The sequence below is a fragment of the Paramisgurnus dabryanus genome, chromosome 18, assembly GCF_030506205.2.
Source record: "Paramisgurnus dabryanus chromosome 18, PD_genome_1.1, whole genome shotgun sequence".
NCBI classification, from domain to species: Eukaryota; Metazoa; Chordata; class Actinopteri; order Cypriniformes; family Cobitidae; genus Paramisgurnus; species Paramisgurnus dabryanus.
The window spans coordinates 7,294,896-7,311,918 of NC_133354.1; the positions used below are offsets into that span (position 1 = coordinate 7,294,896).

The following is a 17,023-nucleotide window of genomic DNA, read 5'->3' on the forward strand; positions in this document are numbered from 1 at the left end:
CTCTGTTTTCATCTGTTCAGGAAACTTTTTAAATAGTCTGTGTTTTCTGAGTCAGCTGTGTGGCGTTGTTGGCACAGATTTTATTTAAGCAGAAAACCTTTTAACTCTTTCCCTGCCAATGACGACTTTTTACAGTAATCCATATTTCCACTATAATCCACTAGTTGGCACTCTTACACAACTTATAAAACACTGAAGCATCAACTGATCAAAAACCAGTAAAAACTCATAAGTTTTGATCATCGCTCTGAATCTGATCTCTAACAAAAGTATTAAAAAAAAAATGCAATCTCAGCTTTTTGTAAAAAAAAATGGTGTTTTTGAAGAAACCTACCCATATTTGAGAGGAGATAAAAAGAGAACAAATGAGGGTAGGATAAAGCGTTTTTTTGTTTTTTGTTATTTGTTTTTTATTTCATATATTTGTACATTTAAAGAAGACCATTCTAAATTTTAAAGCATAACAGGGTTTCCCACAGCACTTTTCAGTTCGGGCGGCCCACCTAAGCTGGAATACCCTACCACCTTAACAAGGTTGTCCAAAAAAAATTTGCTGCACAAAAGGCTGTCAAGTGCATCTCCGAGAATAGCGTGGACGCGCTTCAAACTGCGAGCAGGCCGAAATGAGAGAAAGACATGGTCCGTCAATGTCTGGAGGATAACTAGCCTGTTGATAAAACATTTAATTCAATAATAATCTAGTATGTGTTCATTTTCTGTTATAGTTTCTTCAAAATTGAGTTTTATTTGAGTGTTTTAAATAAAAATATTTTCATCATGACTCGTACGACCCGCCCCTTTGATTGCCACGCCCCTGGCCCGCCCACCTGCACAACCCTACCACCTTAACTAACAAATTTTCTGCGGGAAACCCTGCATAAGTTAATTTTAAGAATAAAAATGCTGCCAACTTTTTTTTAAACTCTGTCAGGAAAAGAGTTAAGGACAATGGCTAAATGTATTTTTTAAAACAATAAAGTTACACACTATTTTACAATGCACCGTATCCTAAAACAACATATTTATGTATTTAGTTGTGAGTGAGTGTGCTTGTGTGGTTTCTGTATCTTTGCTGTTATTGTGCTGGTCTGGTTTTTGTTGGATCTGTCGTGAAACTCAAGCTCAGACGCTTTGTTTTCTCTGTAGAAATCTGACTCTAGTCTGTAGTTTTCATACTTCAGGCAACAGGAAAACTTTTACACATGATAATAGTGTTGGGAAAAAAGGCATGTTTAAAATCCTGGAACGCCCGCATGTTGTGTTTATTTTTATCTCTGGGCCTGCAGTTATGATTTTATCTTCTCTACAGATTTGTGTACATGACAGAAAGAAAACCCCTTGTGCTGAACTACACGAGTGCATGTTTGAGCTGATGTAGGTTTTGTTTAGTCTATGTTTTGTCGTCAAACTTCCGAGAGTTTCATGCAGAAGTAAATGAGAGGAACTCATAACTGCAAACTCTTCATCTGTGTCTGATCTCGGTTTTAAATCTGTCAGCTGCTTTCTTACAGCAACAGCAGATCTGACTCATTTCTTTTCACTTTTAAACCATTTTAAGTTCCTCTTTGAAAAACTCTGTATTTTTAAATCCTTACATTTTTGGGGTTGATATTTCAAAGTCTGATTTGGGGAATATTCAGAAAGATTAATTGTCTAGTGTGATATTATGTAAATGATATATAGATATTTATTTCTAGAGATTTGACGGGTCATACATTTAGACTGGGACATTTTTTGCTCCTTACATGCGACTGGCAACCGGACCATTTTGCATTTAATTTCTGCCGATTTGCATTACAGACACACAGCCGTCTGTGTGAAGGGATCTGCCTTGAGAAATTTTCTTTTTTTAATCTCAATATAATATCTGATAAAGTGTTGTTTATAAGCGCACATGGCTCACCACGATGAGACGCACCGCTCGCTCATCATAAACACATGACAAGACGAGAAAGGTCACAGCAACCATAAGACTTTCATGTTTCATCTTTACCATAAGGCTTAAAAAAATGAACACTAAAGCTCATTTTAATGATTTATATTACAAGTCAAGTTTAAGTTGATTATACTTCTAATATAAAAACAATATAGACAGCATGTTTTATGTCTGTATGGTTTATGAGGACATCAAGGTGTCAATCATTCGCTCTCCCCCTCTCTATAGTGGTACATTTTTCTTTTCAATTTAATTTATTCTTCATCAATGAATTTACAGACCAATTTTCATGTGATATCTTGCACTGTATGGCTCTGTCTTTAGCCCTGTAGGCAGATTTTTGACTTATTGTGAATATAAAAACTACAAGGAATCATGAATAAAAACTTCAGATTACCAAAATAACTGATAATGACGCACTATTTGTTTTAAAATAGACCACTTTGTTTTTATCTTCAAATCCTAAAATCCTTAATCCTATCAGAATTCAATGTAAAACAAAAAACATCATCTGAATTATGTTGCATCATTGTGTTTAAGATGCAGTTGTTGTCTGTTGTTGTTTTAAGGCCAATTTTGTTAACAAGCAAATAAACGTCTTGTTCTTGTACTCTTTCAGTCTTTCTTGCCTGTTGCTTAACCTCCTAAAATCTGATGTGTCCACATACATGGACATCATTTTTTTGCTGTTTTCACCATAATACTTAATTCTGTGTAACTGGATCCTGTTGTTCAAACATGGACAAATACACTGCTTCATGTTCAAAAAAATAAATATATTTATTGGTTCTTCCTAACCTCAAATAGCTAGAAGAAATCTAAAAAGCAAGCCAAAGTAAAAAAAATCAACATCTGCAATAAAAAATCATGATCGGTGCATCACTAGTTTTTTCCACACATGCTCATTCTATTTGTATTCCCGCGGTACATTTTACAATGAATAAGAATTGTATAGTTTTTTTTAAAAGTTATTTAAATAAAGATATTTTCATGATACACTGAATTTTTTTTTTGTTGCTGTAATTATGCAGCTGGTTGCAGTAACTTACAATAGAAGATAAAGACTGAAAATGTTTCATGTTCATTTAACTTTGAACAAACTGTTGCCACTAAATAACATAAATGTAAAATCTACAGTAAGTTACTGGCAGCTAGTTGCCAGTAATACTGTAATTTCTACAGAAATGTTTTACAGTGATTGCATTAAATGTAATTGAAATGCACAAATACTGTAAAACAAAGATTTATTTTTAAAATGTTTTCTGTAATCCAATACAGTATGACTTACTGTCACAGTTATGAAAATCTAATGTAAGAGAAAAACGAGAATTACAAAATAAATTAAAAATGTTTAAATGTTTAACAGTACAATGTTTTTTCAGATTTGGTTAGGGCAGGTATATACGGTTTCATCAGACGCACGTGTGTTGTCGCGGTTTAGCATCTGGTCAGAATGTTACTTCCGGTTTCTGTTTGTTTAATAGTCTTACTAGTTGCTAAATTGAAATCTTGAACAAATACCTTGTCGAAAAATGTTTTGGTGTCTTATGTAATCTACATGTTGTTTATTTTGCAGGTTATATAAATAAACTACTTTAAAAGGACGTTGTTGTTATTTATTCTTAGCGGAGTTTACCGGAAGTTACGTGTTGACATCGAAAGCCGCTGGGTTTATGTTGTTAGTTCTGAAACCGTCTATAAGCAGCCAGTGGGCGGGCATTATTAAAATGAACACGTCTACATAATCAGGTCATGGTAATAACTGTAAAACTACACTCAAGCGTTTACTGTAGACCTTTAAAAATGACTTTTGTTGATGGAAAATCTTCTTTTAATTGGACTGTGAGCTTTGTAACACTTGTGTGCTCCACCGGCTACATTATACTGTAACTAAAGTTAAAAAGTGAAAATCCACGAGAGGGGCTCTTTAAGAAGTGTTTTGTTTTAGTTGATGTATTCAGATGTTTATAGAGACTTAAGAGTGTTTGTAGTCGGGGCAAATAAAAACTTCTCCAAACTGATCTGAGATCTGTGCTGTTTGTGGTGTTGTGATCACAGAACGTGTGTGTGCTCTTTTCTCCGGCTCTTCTCGGGAATGTTGAGGCATTTAAACTTCTGTGCACATCATCCATCGCTAAGCAATTGGCAATAACAGGAAGCAACGACATTCCAAGGATCTTTGTTTAAAGAGACGCTGAGAGTTGATCTGTGTGTGCGCGTGTGTGTGAATAATTTAGACTTGTACAGATCTGCAGGTCTAATAACACTTCTTATGTTACTGTCCACGTGTATGTGTATATTTCTCACAGGGTTAGCACGGGTCATCGAAATCCTTGAAAGTTTGTGAATCTGGGGGGGGGGGATTCAAGGCCCTGGGAAGTTTTTGAAAATATACATGCTTAGATACAGTTCATTGAAAGTGCTTGACTCTATTTTATGCAAGAATTTTGTTGGGGAAAAAACACATTATTCCCTGTGCAGTGTAGGATAATATCATTAAATTCTAGACTTTTTAAGCACACGTGCTAAACTGTTCACTTTAAATGCTTATATCTTCTGTATGTGAATGTTGATTCATACGAAAATGCTTTTTTGCATATAGTTGTGTTTGACACATGAAAACGTCTCGGGTTACGTATGTAACTGTTGTTCTCTGAGAAGGGAACGAGACGCTGCGTCTCCCTTGCAATACTTCCTGCGTCCCTGTAATGCCGTCTTTGGCAATATTTCAGATAGCGATATACTTCCTGTCTCCCACGTCACCCTGTCTTTTTCGTTAAGCCTCACCTTCGGTTGAATTTGATATACACATTAAGACGCACTTAGCCCTGGAGGCGTCCCCAAAGTGTCACCGCAGTGACGCAGCACGAGTTCCCTCGAAAGGGAACTGAAACAATGTATCTTAAAAGGTAACGCGATGTAACCTTGCTCTCACTTGAAATGTGTCCCCACATTTAGTCCTTGAATAGAATTGAGTGTGTTTCTTCGACAGTCCGTTGATGAATTGTGCTCTTTGATCTTTAAATATTTTAATTTTCTTTATCAATTACCGATCCCTTATAATTCTTTATTTTACACTGTGAATTGGTTCAAATGAATCATCATAATTGAATCAAAGTATTAAGTTCACTTCATCTGTTCTTTTTTGAATGTAGTATGGATATTTTTTTTTAGTTTGTGTGTTTGTTTGTAAGTCGTTCATGACCCGTGTAAATGAATCTTTGCATCGTTCTACGACAAAAATAGAAACTGAGATGAAGTCAGTCATTAAAAATCTTTTACTTCATTCATGTATTTATTTTTTGTATTTTGGTTGTGAGTCTGCTGATGTCATCACTGAGGTTTGGCTGCCGTCTCATTTCAGCTGTAGAAAACCTTGCACGCTTCTCCGACTTTCTTTCTATTTCTGTTTTTCTTCTCCTAAAATGTTGAAGTCTTTTTTGCAGTCCTGCACTTTTCACTGTTACATATATGGAGGTTAGGCATTAATATTTGTATACTGTGTGTGTTTTTTTTTATTTGATTCTCAACACAATGAGCTACTTCTGTTTTTATGTTAAAAGTAAACCGCAAAAACAATATCATGTTTCAGTATTATTTTTTAAGCATCATCATGTAAAGGTTGATATTTAGCTTCAGGTCCTACGCTGTACTTTATTTCCTGTACATTTGTTTGTTTCTGAATATTAACGTTTCTTTGTTTAATGATGGATTATAAATGAGTCTCATCTGGAGTAGTAGGCAAGATTAAGATGAGACATCTTTGTCACACGAGTCTTTATATAATGATGGATTTCTCACACACTTTTTAACACAATGTTGTTGTCATGGTGATGGTTTTTCATTCTGCTCCACATCTCTTGGTTTTTGTGTTTCCCTGAGCAGAAATCATGACTTGTGTTGTGTTGTGTTGTGTTGTGTATTTACACATCAGTCAGAAGTTAAATGGTTTTTTGGTTGAGCACTCACATTGGACACTCAATGGTGATCAATGATATAATGAACAGTCTGAATTATTAACACGATACACACTTATTCATATGAATGAAGCTTTATTTTAATGAATTGTGTGCAGGTTAAAGTTTGTGTCTGTCTGCTATCAATTAAACAGTGTTTGTTACCTTAAACCTACAGAAGAAAGTGATACCTGCTGTCATCTATAACCATTATCTCTCTCTCTCTCGCTCTCTCTCTCTAGGCTGCAAATGGTTACGTTTTGTTGTTCGACATCGTTGGAAGTTTGGATGAGAAGTACCTGTATGAACCCGTTTATCCAAAGTGAGTGACCTTTAACCCTGTTGTCATTTTTAGCTTAAGTAGTGTCAGACGCCCCAGCATCATTTCCTCTTCCTCAGTCATGTCATTGTGTTTGTATTTAATTCTTCTCATTGTTTTCCTCGGAAACACTGATTGGTCAGTGCTAACAATATGAACACAATCTCATGCAGATATAAATCTGTGTGATGTCATCGTTGTTACTGCTTGTTACACACACACACACACACCGAGAGAAACACACATAGGTTCTGAGAATTGCTCTTCACTGCAAAAAATGACTTTCTTACTTTGTATTTTTGTCTTGTTTTCAGTACAAATATCAAATTTTTTGCTAAATCAAGATGTTTTTTCTTGATGAGCAAAACGATCTAAGAAAATAAGTCAGATTTTAGACTAAATTTATAAAATTTAAGTGAATTTGTGGATAAAACAAGCAAAAAATCTCCCAATGGGGTAAGCAAATTTTTCTTGAATTTTTCTTGAATTAAGTGTTAAAGAAAAAAGTTCAAGATTTTTTTGCTTGTTTAATCCACAAATTCACTTAAATGTAATATTTTTTGTCTTATAAAATCTAGACTTATTTTCTTATGTCATTTTGCTCATCAAGAAAATGCATCTTGACTTGAGAAACAAGAAGAAAGTCATTTTTTGCAGTGTTCATGTTCCAAGCTATATCATTTTTCAGGACTGAGTATGTGTCTTGTTGAGACCCGTTTAATCCACATTCTCTGTGTGTGTGTGTGTGTGTGTGTGTGTGTGTGTGTGTGTGTGTGTGTGTCTGTGTTAGGGGCAGCACTCGTGTTAAGGTGACCGCGGGCTATAAAGAAGAACAGTGCGCTCCAGCTTTGACCCTTGAGATGAAGAGACCGATTGACCTGGAGTCTCCGATCAGCTGGTAGTTACATCACTGACTAAACACAGCACATGAGATACTGAATCCTATAACTTTAGTTTTCATTGTTTCATTTCTGTGATATTAGACACAATATTTATCCTCTTAATAGACTGACAGGATCCTGATTATTCCACATTTGAAAGATATCTGCACATCGCTTATATGTGCCACACAGCTGAACTGATCTGAAACACTTTAAGTTTGATGAATAATGTTTGATGTGTGTTTGTGTTCAGTCTTCAGTCTCTGACCGATGATCTGTTAGTGGCTACAGCAGATGGCTATCTTCATATACTACATTGGGACAGTGTTTCTAACGGCCGTCGAACCGTCAACCTGTGTACTGTACCCTTCTCTCTGGACCTACAGTCATCCAGAGGTCAGACAGAAAGACTTTCAAGAGTTTTCATGTTATTTCAGTTTGTGCTGTTAGATTTCTGAGTTTGAACACAATTGAATGAATTAGTTTTTCTCGTGATCTAAAACCCCTTCATATCTAAAGCCTAAATTACAGTATACAGTAATTACAGTAAAGCAGGGCTAGTCAACTGGCGGCCTACCAGCCAAATAAGTCCCTCCATTCTTCTTTATCTGGCCTGCCCGTCATCTTTGTCTGTTTTAAAATTAGCATGGTTACTTTTATCTTTCCACTGTACATGACAAATGACGACAAATAAACCGAAAAGAGAGAGCGCTGGAATGAGCTTCTCTCAGAGATTTACGATTAAACTGGAATTTCATTATGTCTGCCACCAGGGGGCGAACTCTTGACAGTCGTGTCTGAATTTAGTGTACAATGGAAAGCCGGTTTAGCCAATATATCTTTAAAATATTAAAAATGAAAACATGAAGTGTAATTTTAGTCATTAGGAGAAGACTGACTATATGTTGTGAATACTTGAAATATAACAATTAATAAAGTTGAACAGATATAAACAAAAGTTTAAGAGTTAGTGCTATACAAAAATACTTGTGTTGATTATTTACACTTGCACTTTTTTGTGCGATGTTCATAGTTGAACTATTAACATTTGGCTCTTGCAATGTTAAACTGCAATTGTTTTTAAAATAAAAAAAATAAAATATGCGTTTTCGGTAAAGAAAAAAACTGGTGATCTTTTTTGAAAGTGCATTTTTTTAAATATATGACCTATAACAAAAAAGTTATAAGATGTTTAATAAAAATAATAATAATATATAAAATAGGTAAATGTAAAAAAAATAATATAGGGGTAAACGTTTGGCCCGCATCATATTTACAATTTAAAAATCTGTCTCTCAAAGAAGAAAAGTTGAAGACCCCTGCAGTAAAATATCAGCTGTGTTGTGTGTCAGGTTTGAACATGAGCAGATTTTGTGTGATCTCTCACTGAGGTTTCAGTTTAAACAAAACTGAGTTTGTAGTCTGATCTGAGATCTGTCAAAAACACTTTAACATAATTAACTGTGACTATGATGTGACCCGATGTGTGTGTGTGTGTGTTTGTGTTTTAGGAGGGCCGTGTTTGGATTTGAACGGCGTTCATATTCGTGATCTGGAATATTGTGTGACTCTGGATGGATTCGCTGTTGTCTTTAATGATGGGCGGATCGGATTCATCACACCTACAGCCAACAAACTCTCCACAGATGTAAGAGAAACATTAAAAAAGTGCACACTTAGTCATTCATCCTTATTGAGTAGAGATATTAAACACAATTACAATGCGACTGATGAATCACAGGTGTGTCGCTCTATTGTACTTTATAAATATGAATTCTTGTGTTTGTTTGTTTCTTTGCAGCAGTTGCAGGGCGTTTGGGCTGCAGACGTCTCTGATGGGACCTGCGTCGCTGTCAATAACAAATATAGACTCATGGCGTTTGGTTGTGCAAGGTGTGTGTGAGGAGGATTTGTGTTGTGTTTATATAGAGTACATTTTAATTAGACTTCCCGCTGGCATGGAAAACCAGGAATTCTGGAGGAATTTTAAGATTGTAAATGTGTTGCAGTGGTTCTGTGTTGGTGTACATGATTGACAGCTCGACCGGATCTATGCAGCTCTCTCATAAACTGGAGTTAAGCCCTAAACATTATCCAGGTAAGATGCACCTTTACACAAAACATATCATACCTCACAGATCTGACTGTATTAAACCGCATAAAGACCACAGAAAGTGACATCCGATCAACCAACAAATCAGGAAAAACACAAAGCTTTTCATCACTTATAGATAGAAACATAAGCTCATTGTGATTCACTGACGCCCCCTGCAGGATGATGCTGGTATTGTTATGTGCTCTTCTCACAGTTACACATCTAATAATAATAATAATAATAATAGCTTTTTTGGGGGGGTTGTCACCATAGTCAGAAAAATATCTGAAGATTACCTGTCAGGAGTTTATGATCAAACCTCAGCACAGCACATGATATGAGTAGGGTTGTGCATCGTTTCAAATTTATCCATTTCAAATTCAATTTCGCTTATTGGATCCGATTCCTAACAATTTTGGTTTTGATTCCAAACGGGTGAAATGTATTTCAAGCCTTTATAGATCAAAAATACTTATTTTGTGCCATTTCTTACAGCTGAACACAAAAAAGGAGGCTACATAAAAACTTTTAGTAGCTGCTAAACTTTTAACCGGATATTGCTAGGCTGCTCAAAATGATGGGGAATCAACAACAGAAAATGCAAGCAGCCCTTTCACTATAAATGTTGTGATCGATCTGTCAAACTTAAGGGGGTCGCACACCGAAATATCAATCAATAAAATAAAATATATCAAAATAAAAACAAGTTGTTAAAAGGAAAAGCCATATGAGTCCATCTGGTCCTCCGACTCACTGTCAATCTGTTCATTATTGGTAACCTCTGCCTCTTTTCTTTTCAGAGAACCTGTTGCTATCCACCGATCCATTTTGTACGGCACTGAACTTGAATGTCACGGCCGAGCGCCACTGGCCTATTTTAGTAATAACACAATAACTTGACAATCTAACTTAAAATTTATATCAATATTCTTATATACATATTCTTTATATACATATTCTTAAAAAAATATATTTTATTTTGCCTTGACACGGACCACCTGCAGTTCCCTCACGGACCACTAGTCCGAGGACCACAGTTTGTGTCTGTAAAAAACTGTAAATAACATCATATTTGTCCCAAATCGTTAGGGATTAACATTGGCTGTTAATGTATATTTTGTATTTTGATGTACACTTCCAGTGTACGATACCTCGAGTTGTCCTAGGCGCGACCCCCTTCATACTCCTACCATAATGTTGCTGGGGGCAGCAATCTGGCAACATAATAGTTTGTCACGATAATTACGCTAAGCTGTGTTTATTTCTGATTTTGAAAAATGCAACCACACTTTAGAGCGCCGTCCACTACGGTCCATCATTTGAACTGACTTTTAGTATTTGAGCGGTTTTAAATTTTTTCTATTTAATGCAAATCCCAATTTCAGTTGTGTAGACCAAGACTTATATTATTATTGAACATTTACTCAACTGCAATCTTTTTCTCACGCTCCTATTGTCAGATATCTGGAATAAAACGGGTCCAGTAAAGATGATCCGCTGGGCTCCAGACTGTAGTGTTGTTATGGTGACGTGGGACTGTGGTGGTTTGTCTCTCTGGAGTGTTTTTGGAGCTCATCTCATCTGTACACTTGGAGAGGATTTCGCGTGAGTCATTTGGCATTATTTGTCTTTACACTGGACATTGAAATGCTTGTAATGAGGCTTAGACATGTACACTATTATTAAGATGTGATGCTCTTCTGCTGCAGTTATCGTTCTGATGGTACAAAGAAAGATCCTCTGAAGATCTGCTCCATGGTGAGTCCAGCCCGCTTTCTTCGAAGAAGTGTCAACATGGACTCACACTTATTGTGTGTGTGTGTGAGCGAGATAGACAGCAGTTTCTCAAGTAATTGTTTATGTGTTGACAGTGCTGGGGTGTGGAGGGATACAACCTGTGGGTGATTGACAGCACGGATGTGTCCGGCGTTCCAGATGGAGAGGAACTCCAACAGGCCGGAATTCTGCAGTTTCAGTTTATTAAGAGTGCGCTGACGGTCAACCCCTGCACAGTAAGAGAAAGAGACAGAGAAAATACTTCAGATATCTCTTCATTACACACATCTATTGATCTCATCTCCATCTCTCTTTTAGAGTAATCAGGAACAGGTGCTTCTCCACGGAGAAGATCGTCTGTATTTAACCTGTGGAGATCCGACTCAAGTTCACAGCGGGTCTGATAAGAGCTCTCAGCGGGACAGCAGCAGTCCCCGGCACCGTCCTGCCGCCCCCGCCTGTCTCTCTCAGGGTCTCAGCACATTATTGGGCCATAAGCACTGGCAGGTGGTTCAGGTACATGACTCTTCTCAGACACGCATCTCTCTACAGACTGATGAAACACTGAACTGATGTCTGTAATGTTTGATCTGTCTCCAGATTCACAGCACATATCTAGAGACCAACTGGCCCATTAGGGTAAGAACCCTCTCATTGACACAACAGATGATTTTTATTTTCATATGTTAATCATAGTTAACAATATAGATTTGGTAAGATCAGTCGGGTTATGACATAAAATAGGTGAATTGACTCTCTGTGTGTGTTTTAGTTTGCAGCGATAGATTGGTCCGGTCAGTGTGTTACTGTAGCTGGTCGACGTGGATTTGCACATTATTCCTTGTTCACCAGGAAATGGAAACTGTTTGGTAATGTTACACAGGTAAACGTCTGCACATCACTTTGATTTTAAATGATATATAGTTAAAGTGGTCATGACAGCTCTGTCTGGTGTGTTTTCAGGAACAGAATATGACGGTCACAGGAGGTCTTGCGTGGTGGAACGACTTCATCGTTGTTGCCTGTTACAATTTCATAGACCGTCAGGAAGAGGTAAGATCCTTTAACAGTTTAATCCTCTGATTAAAAGTATTGTCTGATTTAATTTATTGTCTGATTGTTTGTTGTTTGCTTGTTTTAGTTGAGGTTATATTTGAAGTCATCAAACCTAGACAATGCATTTGCCAGTGTCACAAAACTTCACGCTGATACGCTGCTGCTCAACGTGTTTCGCAACATCGTCATTCTGTTCCGGGCTGATTGCTCCATCTGTCTGTACAGTGTTGAGAGGAGGCAGGACAGGTGACACCCGAACACACAAACTCACACACACACATACATACACACACACACACTAGCATTAAGATGCAATGTGGGTCAGTCTGTTAAAGAGGAGCTCTCTCTCTATCTCTATCTCTCTCAGCAGTCCAAACCCATCAGCCAGTGTTGAGCTGTTGCAGGAGGTCTCTATGTCTCGGTATATTCCTCACCCTGGTCTGGTTGTGTCGGTAACTCTCACATCAGTACGGACAGAGACTGGAATCTCACTCAAAGCCCCGCAGCAGGTACACACACACACACACACACACACACACACACACACACACACACACACACACACACACACACACACACACACACTGTATGATTTAATCACAGTTTCTGTACCGACTCTTCACAGATTTATCAAAGATTCTGTGCAGATTAAATCACAGATTATGTGCAGGTTCATCACAAATTCATTACAGATTATGTGCAGATTAAATTACATATTATGTGCAGATTCATTATACAGATTATGTGCCATTTCATTACAGATTATGTGTAGATTCAGTACAGATTCATTACAGGTCATGTGCAGTTCCAATCACAGATTTATCACAGATTCTATGCAGATTCGCCACAAATTCCTTGCAAGAATCTGGAAATTCCTTGCAGATTTTTTGCAGATTCATCACAATTCTGTGCAGCTTCATCATAAATGAACAGATTATGTGCAGATTAGATCACAGATAATGTGGATATTCAATACAGATTATGTGCAGATTCACTACAGATTTTGTGGCGATTCATTACAGATTATGTGCAGATTCATTACAGATTCATTGCAGATTATGTGCAGATTCATTACAGATTATGTGCAGATTCATTACTGATTCATTACAGATTATTTGCAGATCCAGTCACAGATATATTGCAGATTTTGTGCAGATTCGCCACAAATTCCTTGCAGATTTTTTGCAGATTCATCACAATTCTGTGCAGCTTCATCATAAATGAACAGATTATGTGCAGATGAAATCACATATAATGTGGTGATTCATTACAGATTATGTGCAGATTCATTGCAGATTATGTGGCGATTCATTACAGATTATGTGCAGATTCATTACAGATTCATTGCAGATTATGTGCAGATTCATTACAGATTATGTGCAGATTCATTACTGATTCATTACAGATTATTTGCAGATCCAGTCACAGATATATTGCAGATTTTGTGCAGATTCGCCACAAATTCCTTGCAGATTTTTTGCAGATTCATCACAATTCTGTGCAGCTTCATCATAAATTAACAGATTATGTGCAGATGAAATCACATATAATGTGGCGATTCATTACAGATTATGTGCAGATTCATTGCAGATTATGTGCAGATTCATTGCAGATTATGTGCCGATTCATTGCAGATTATGTGCAGATTCATTACAGATTATGTGCAGATTCATTACAGATTATGTGCAGATTCATTGCAGATTATGTGGCGATTCATTACAGATTATGTGCAGATTCATTGCAGATTATGTGCAGATTCATTACAGATTATGTGCAGATTCACTACAGATTATGTGGTGATTCATTACAGATTATGTACAGATACATTGCAGATTCATTGCAGATTATGTCAATTCAGTTCAATTCAATTTTATTTATATAGCGCTTTTCACAATTTGTTAATTGTTGCAAAGCAGCTTTACATGAGTAGATGTAGAGTAGAACACTGAGAATCAACACATAGTATAAGAAGTAGAATATAGCGGCTAAGGATAAACCGTGTAAGCGAGCGTATTAATAATGTAACGTATACAGTAAAGTGCTAAGTTAAGCCAAAGTTGGCTGACTCTCCCTGGGACTAAAAAACCCCCTAGGAGAAAACCCAATGGGAAAAAATCCTAGAAGGACAAAAAACCCTAGGGAGAGATTAATATTTATATATATAGAGACATGGTAGGGATAAGAAGCGGGTAAGCGGATTAAACTGGTTCAGCCGGTGGTCGTTGGTCGCGCATGGGCTGGGCATCACTTTGAAGGACAGCCAGTAGATCAGTGGTGCGATGACCTTCACAGCAACAGGAACTGGGTCTGTTTGTCTCATTGTCCTCGGGGTCGAGGACGAGACAGGGAGACAAAAACAGAATTCTATTAGCGTAGGGGCTGTTCGCATGTAATGCAAGTGTCATACATTATAGTGGTTTAATTCAGCTCGGTTCCAGACAGGCTAACTATTGCGGCAAGAGTAAATTACCCATATGAGGTATGTGAGTGCTTTGTTCTAGACAAAATAAGTACTGCGGGAAAAAAAGACATTTTCTGGACATTCTATGTGAATGCTTTGTTAAAGAAGAATGTCTTAAGTTTAGATTTAAATTGCTCGACTGCGTCTGATACTCGAACATTATTTGGTAAGTCATTCCAGAGCTTGGGGGCTAAGTAGGAAAAGGATCTACCACCTTTAGACACTTTTGATATTCTAGGGATAATTAAGTAACCAGAATTTTGTGATCGCAGTTTACGTGGTGGATTGTATTCTGATAGTAGTTCTTTTATATACGAGTAAGCACTCTTGCGGCGGCGTTTTGAACCAGATGTAGCTTGTTTACCTGATTTGCATTGCATCCCCCGAGTAACGAGTTACAATAGTCTATTCTAGAGGTCATAAAAGCATGGATAAGCTTTTCTGCATCTGATGCAGACAGCATATGGCGTATTTTTGAGATATTTCTGAGATGGAAGAATGCTGTGCGGCAGACGTTTGAGATATGACTATCGAAAGATAGATTGCTGTCAAACATTACGCCTAAATTCTTAACCGTGGAAGATGGCACCACCGTGCAGCCATCTATGGGCAACTTGTAATCTGACATATTATATTTGGTTCAATAATAAGTATCTCAGTCTTATTGGAGTTTAGCATAAGAAAGTTATGTGCCATCCAGTCCCTAATATCACTAATGCAGTCTGTTAGCTTAACAAACTGGTGGGTTTCGCTAGGATGTGACGAGATGTAAAGCTGGGTATCATCCGCATAGCAGTGAAAACTTATGTTATGTTTCCTGATAATGTCTCCTAGAGGTAACATATATAACGAGAATAGGATAGGGCCTAGAACTGATTCCTGAGGTACGCCGTATTTAACGGGGGAGTGATAGGACTCTTTCTGTGCAGATTCATTACAGATTATGTGCAGATTCATTACAGATTCACTACAGATTATGTGGCGATTCATTACAGATTATGTGCAGATTCATTGCAGATTATGTGCAGATTCATTGCAGATTATGTGCAGATTCACTACAGATTATGTGGTGATTCATTACAGATTATGTACAGATTCATTGCAGATTATGTGCAGATTCATTGCAGATTATGTGCAGATTCATTACAGATTATGTGCAGATTCACTACAGATTATGTGGTGATTCATTACAGATTATGTACAGATTCATTACTGATTCATTACTGATTATGTGCAGATTCATTACAGATTATGTGCAGATTCATTACTGATTCATTACTGATTATGTGCAGATTCATTACAGATTATGTGCAGATCCAGTTACAGATTTTTGCAGATTCGCCAGATTCCTACGAATTTTTTTTTTTTTTTTTTTTTGGCAGATTCATCACAATTTTGTGCAGCTTCATCATAAATTTGTCATTTACAGAATTTATCATAGACTCTTAATAGATTTTGTACAAATTCATCATAGATGTATCACAGATTACTGTGTAGTTTTTATACAGCTTGATTACAGATTATGTACAGATTCTTCACAGATTCTGTCTGTTTCAGGCCTGTTCATCTGAGAGCATCTTATTGAATCTGGCTGGTCAGCTAATAATGCTTCAGAGAGATCGATCCGGCCCACAGGTCCGAGACAAAGATGCTCCAGGCAATCAGACAAAGCTGGTGCGTTTTGTATGCACAATTTACTGTAAATTCTTCATCTGTCTAGTTTTACCGTAGCATGTCTGGGTCGATTCCTAACTTCTAAACCTTGTTCTTGTGGCAGCTTCCGTTCTGTGCACCCGTAGTTCTGGCTCAGTGCGTGGAGAACGTGTGGACCACCTGTCGCAGCAACCGAAAGAAACGTCACCTGACGGAGGCGCTCTGGCTGTCGTGCGGCGAGGCTGGGATGAAGGTGTGGCTTCCGCTCTTCCCCCGTGACCACCGCAAGCAGCATTCCTTCCTGTCGCGCAGGATCATGCTACCCTTCCACATCAACATCTACCCACTCACCGTTCTCTTCGAGGACGCTCTCATCCTGGGTGCCTCGAACGAAACCATCCTCTTCGACAGCGCCCACGGTTCCTCCACCGAACCCCTGGAGTCTCTGTTCCCCTTCTGCACGGTGGAGCGGACGTCTCAGATCTACCTCCATCACATCCTCCGTCAGCTGCTAGTGAGGAACCTGGGTGAGCATGCGCTGATGTTGGCTCAGTCCTGCGCGTCTCTGCCGTACTTCCCTCACGTACTGGAGCTCATGGTCCACGTGGTTCTGGAGGAAGAGGCCACGTCCAGAGATCCCATCCCCGACCCGCTGCTGCCCACTGTGGCCAAATTTGTGACGGAGTTCCCGCTCTTCCTGCAGACCATCGTCCACTGCGCCCGGAAGACGGAGTACGCGTTATGGAACTACCTGTTCGCTGCCGTGGGGAACCCTAAAGATCTGTTTGAGGAATGTCTGATGATCCAGGACCTGGACACAGCTGCCTCCTATCTGATCATCCTTCAGGTGAGGTCTGCTGGAGGACAGGTTCAGATCTGTAAGATCTGTG

The 17,023-nt window shown here is 38.0% G+C and overlaps 1 protein-coding gene across 2 annotated transcripts in view; it reads left to right on the forward strand.

Moving 5' to 3' along the window:
* The window catches only part of ric1 (RIC1 homolog, RAB6A GEF complex partner 1), a 38,063-nt gene that overhangs the window by 11,548 nt on the left and 9,492 nt on the right, over positions 1 to 17,023 (forward strand). Inside the window, exons 3-19 of one of the 2 annotated variants that reach the window (XM_065243607.2) lie at positions 6,135 to 6,214; positions 7,002 to 7,109; positions 7,346 to 7,488; positions 8,604 to 8,740; positions 8,894 to 8,985; positions 9,102 to 9,190; positions 10,648 to 10,792; positions 10,897 to 10,945; positions 11,059 to 11,199; positions 11,282 to 11,479; positions 11,564 to 11,602; positions 11,736 to 11,846; positions 11,927 to 12,016; positions 12,105 to 12,265; positions 12,387 to 12,528; positions 16,038 to 16,154; positions 16,258 to 16,980. In XM_065243607.2, coding sequence (XP_065099679.1) covers positions 6,135 to 6,214; positions 7,002 to 7,109; positions 7,346 to 7,488; positions 8,604 to 8,740; positions 8,894 to 8,985; positions 9,102 to 9,190; positions 10,648 to 10,792; positions 10,897 to 10,945; positions 11,059 to 11,199; positions 11,282 to 11,479; positions 11,564 to 11,602; positions 11,736 to 11,846; positions 11,927 to 12,016; positions 12,105 to 12,265; positions 12,387 to 12,528; positions 16,038 to 16,154; positions 16,258 to 16,980 — 2,565 coding nt within the window. The remainder of the gene's footprint in view (positions 1 to 6,134; positions 6,215 to 7,001; positions 7,110 to 7,345; positions 7,489 to 8,603; positions 8,741 to 8,893; positions 8,986 to 9,101; positions 9,191 to 10,647; positions 10,793 to 10,896; positions 10,946 to 11,058; positions 11,200 to 11,281; positions 11,480 to 11,563; positions 11,603 to 11,735; positions 11,847 to 11,926; positions 12,017 to 12,104; positions 12,266 to 12,386; positions 12,529 to 16,037; positions 16,155 to 16,257; positions 16,981 to 17,023) is intronic. The other variant, XM_065243608.2, reaches the window with a different exon arrangement.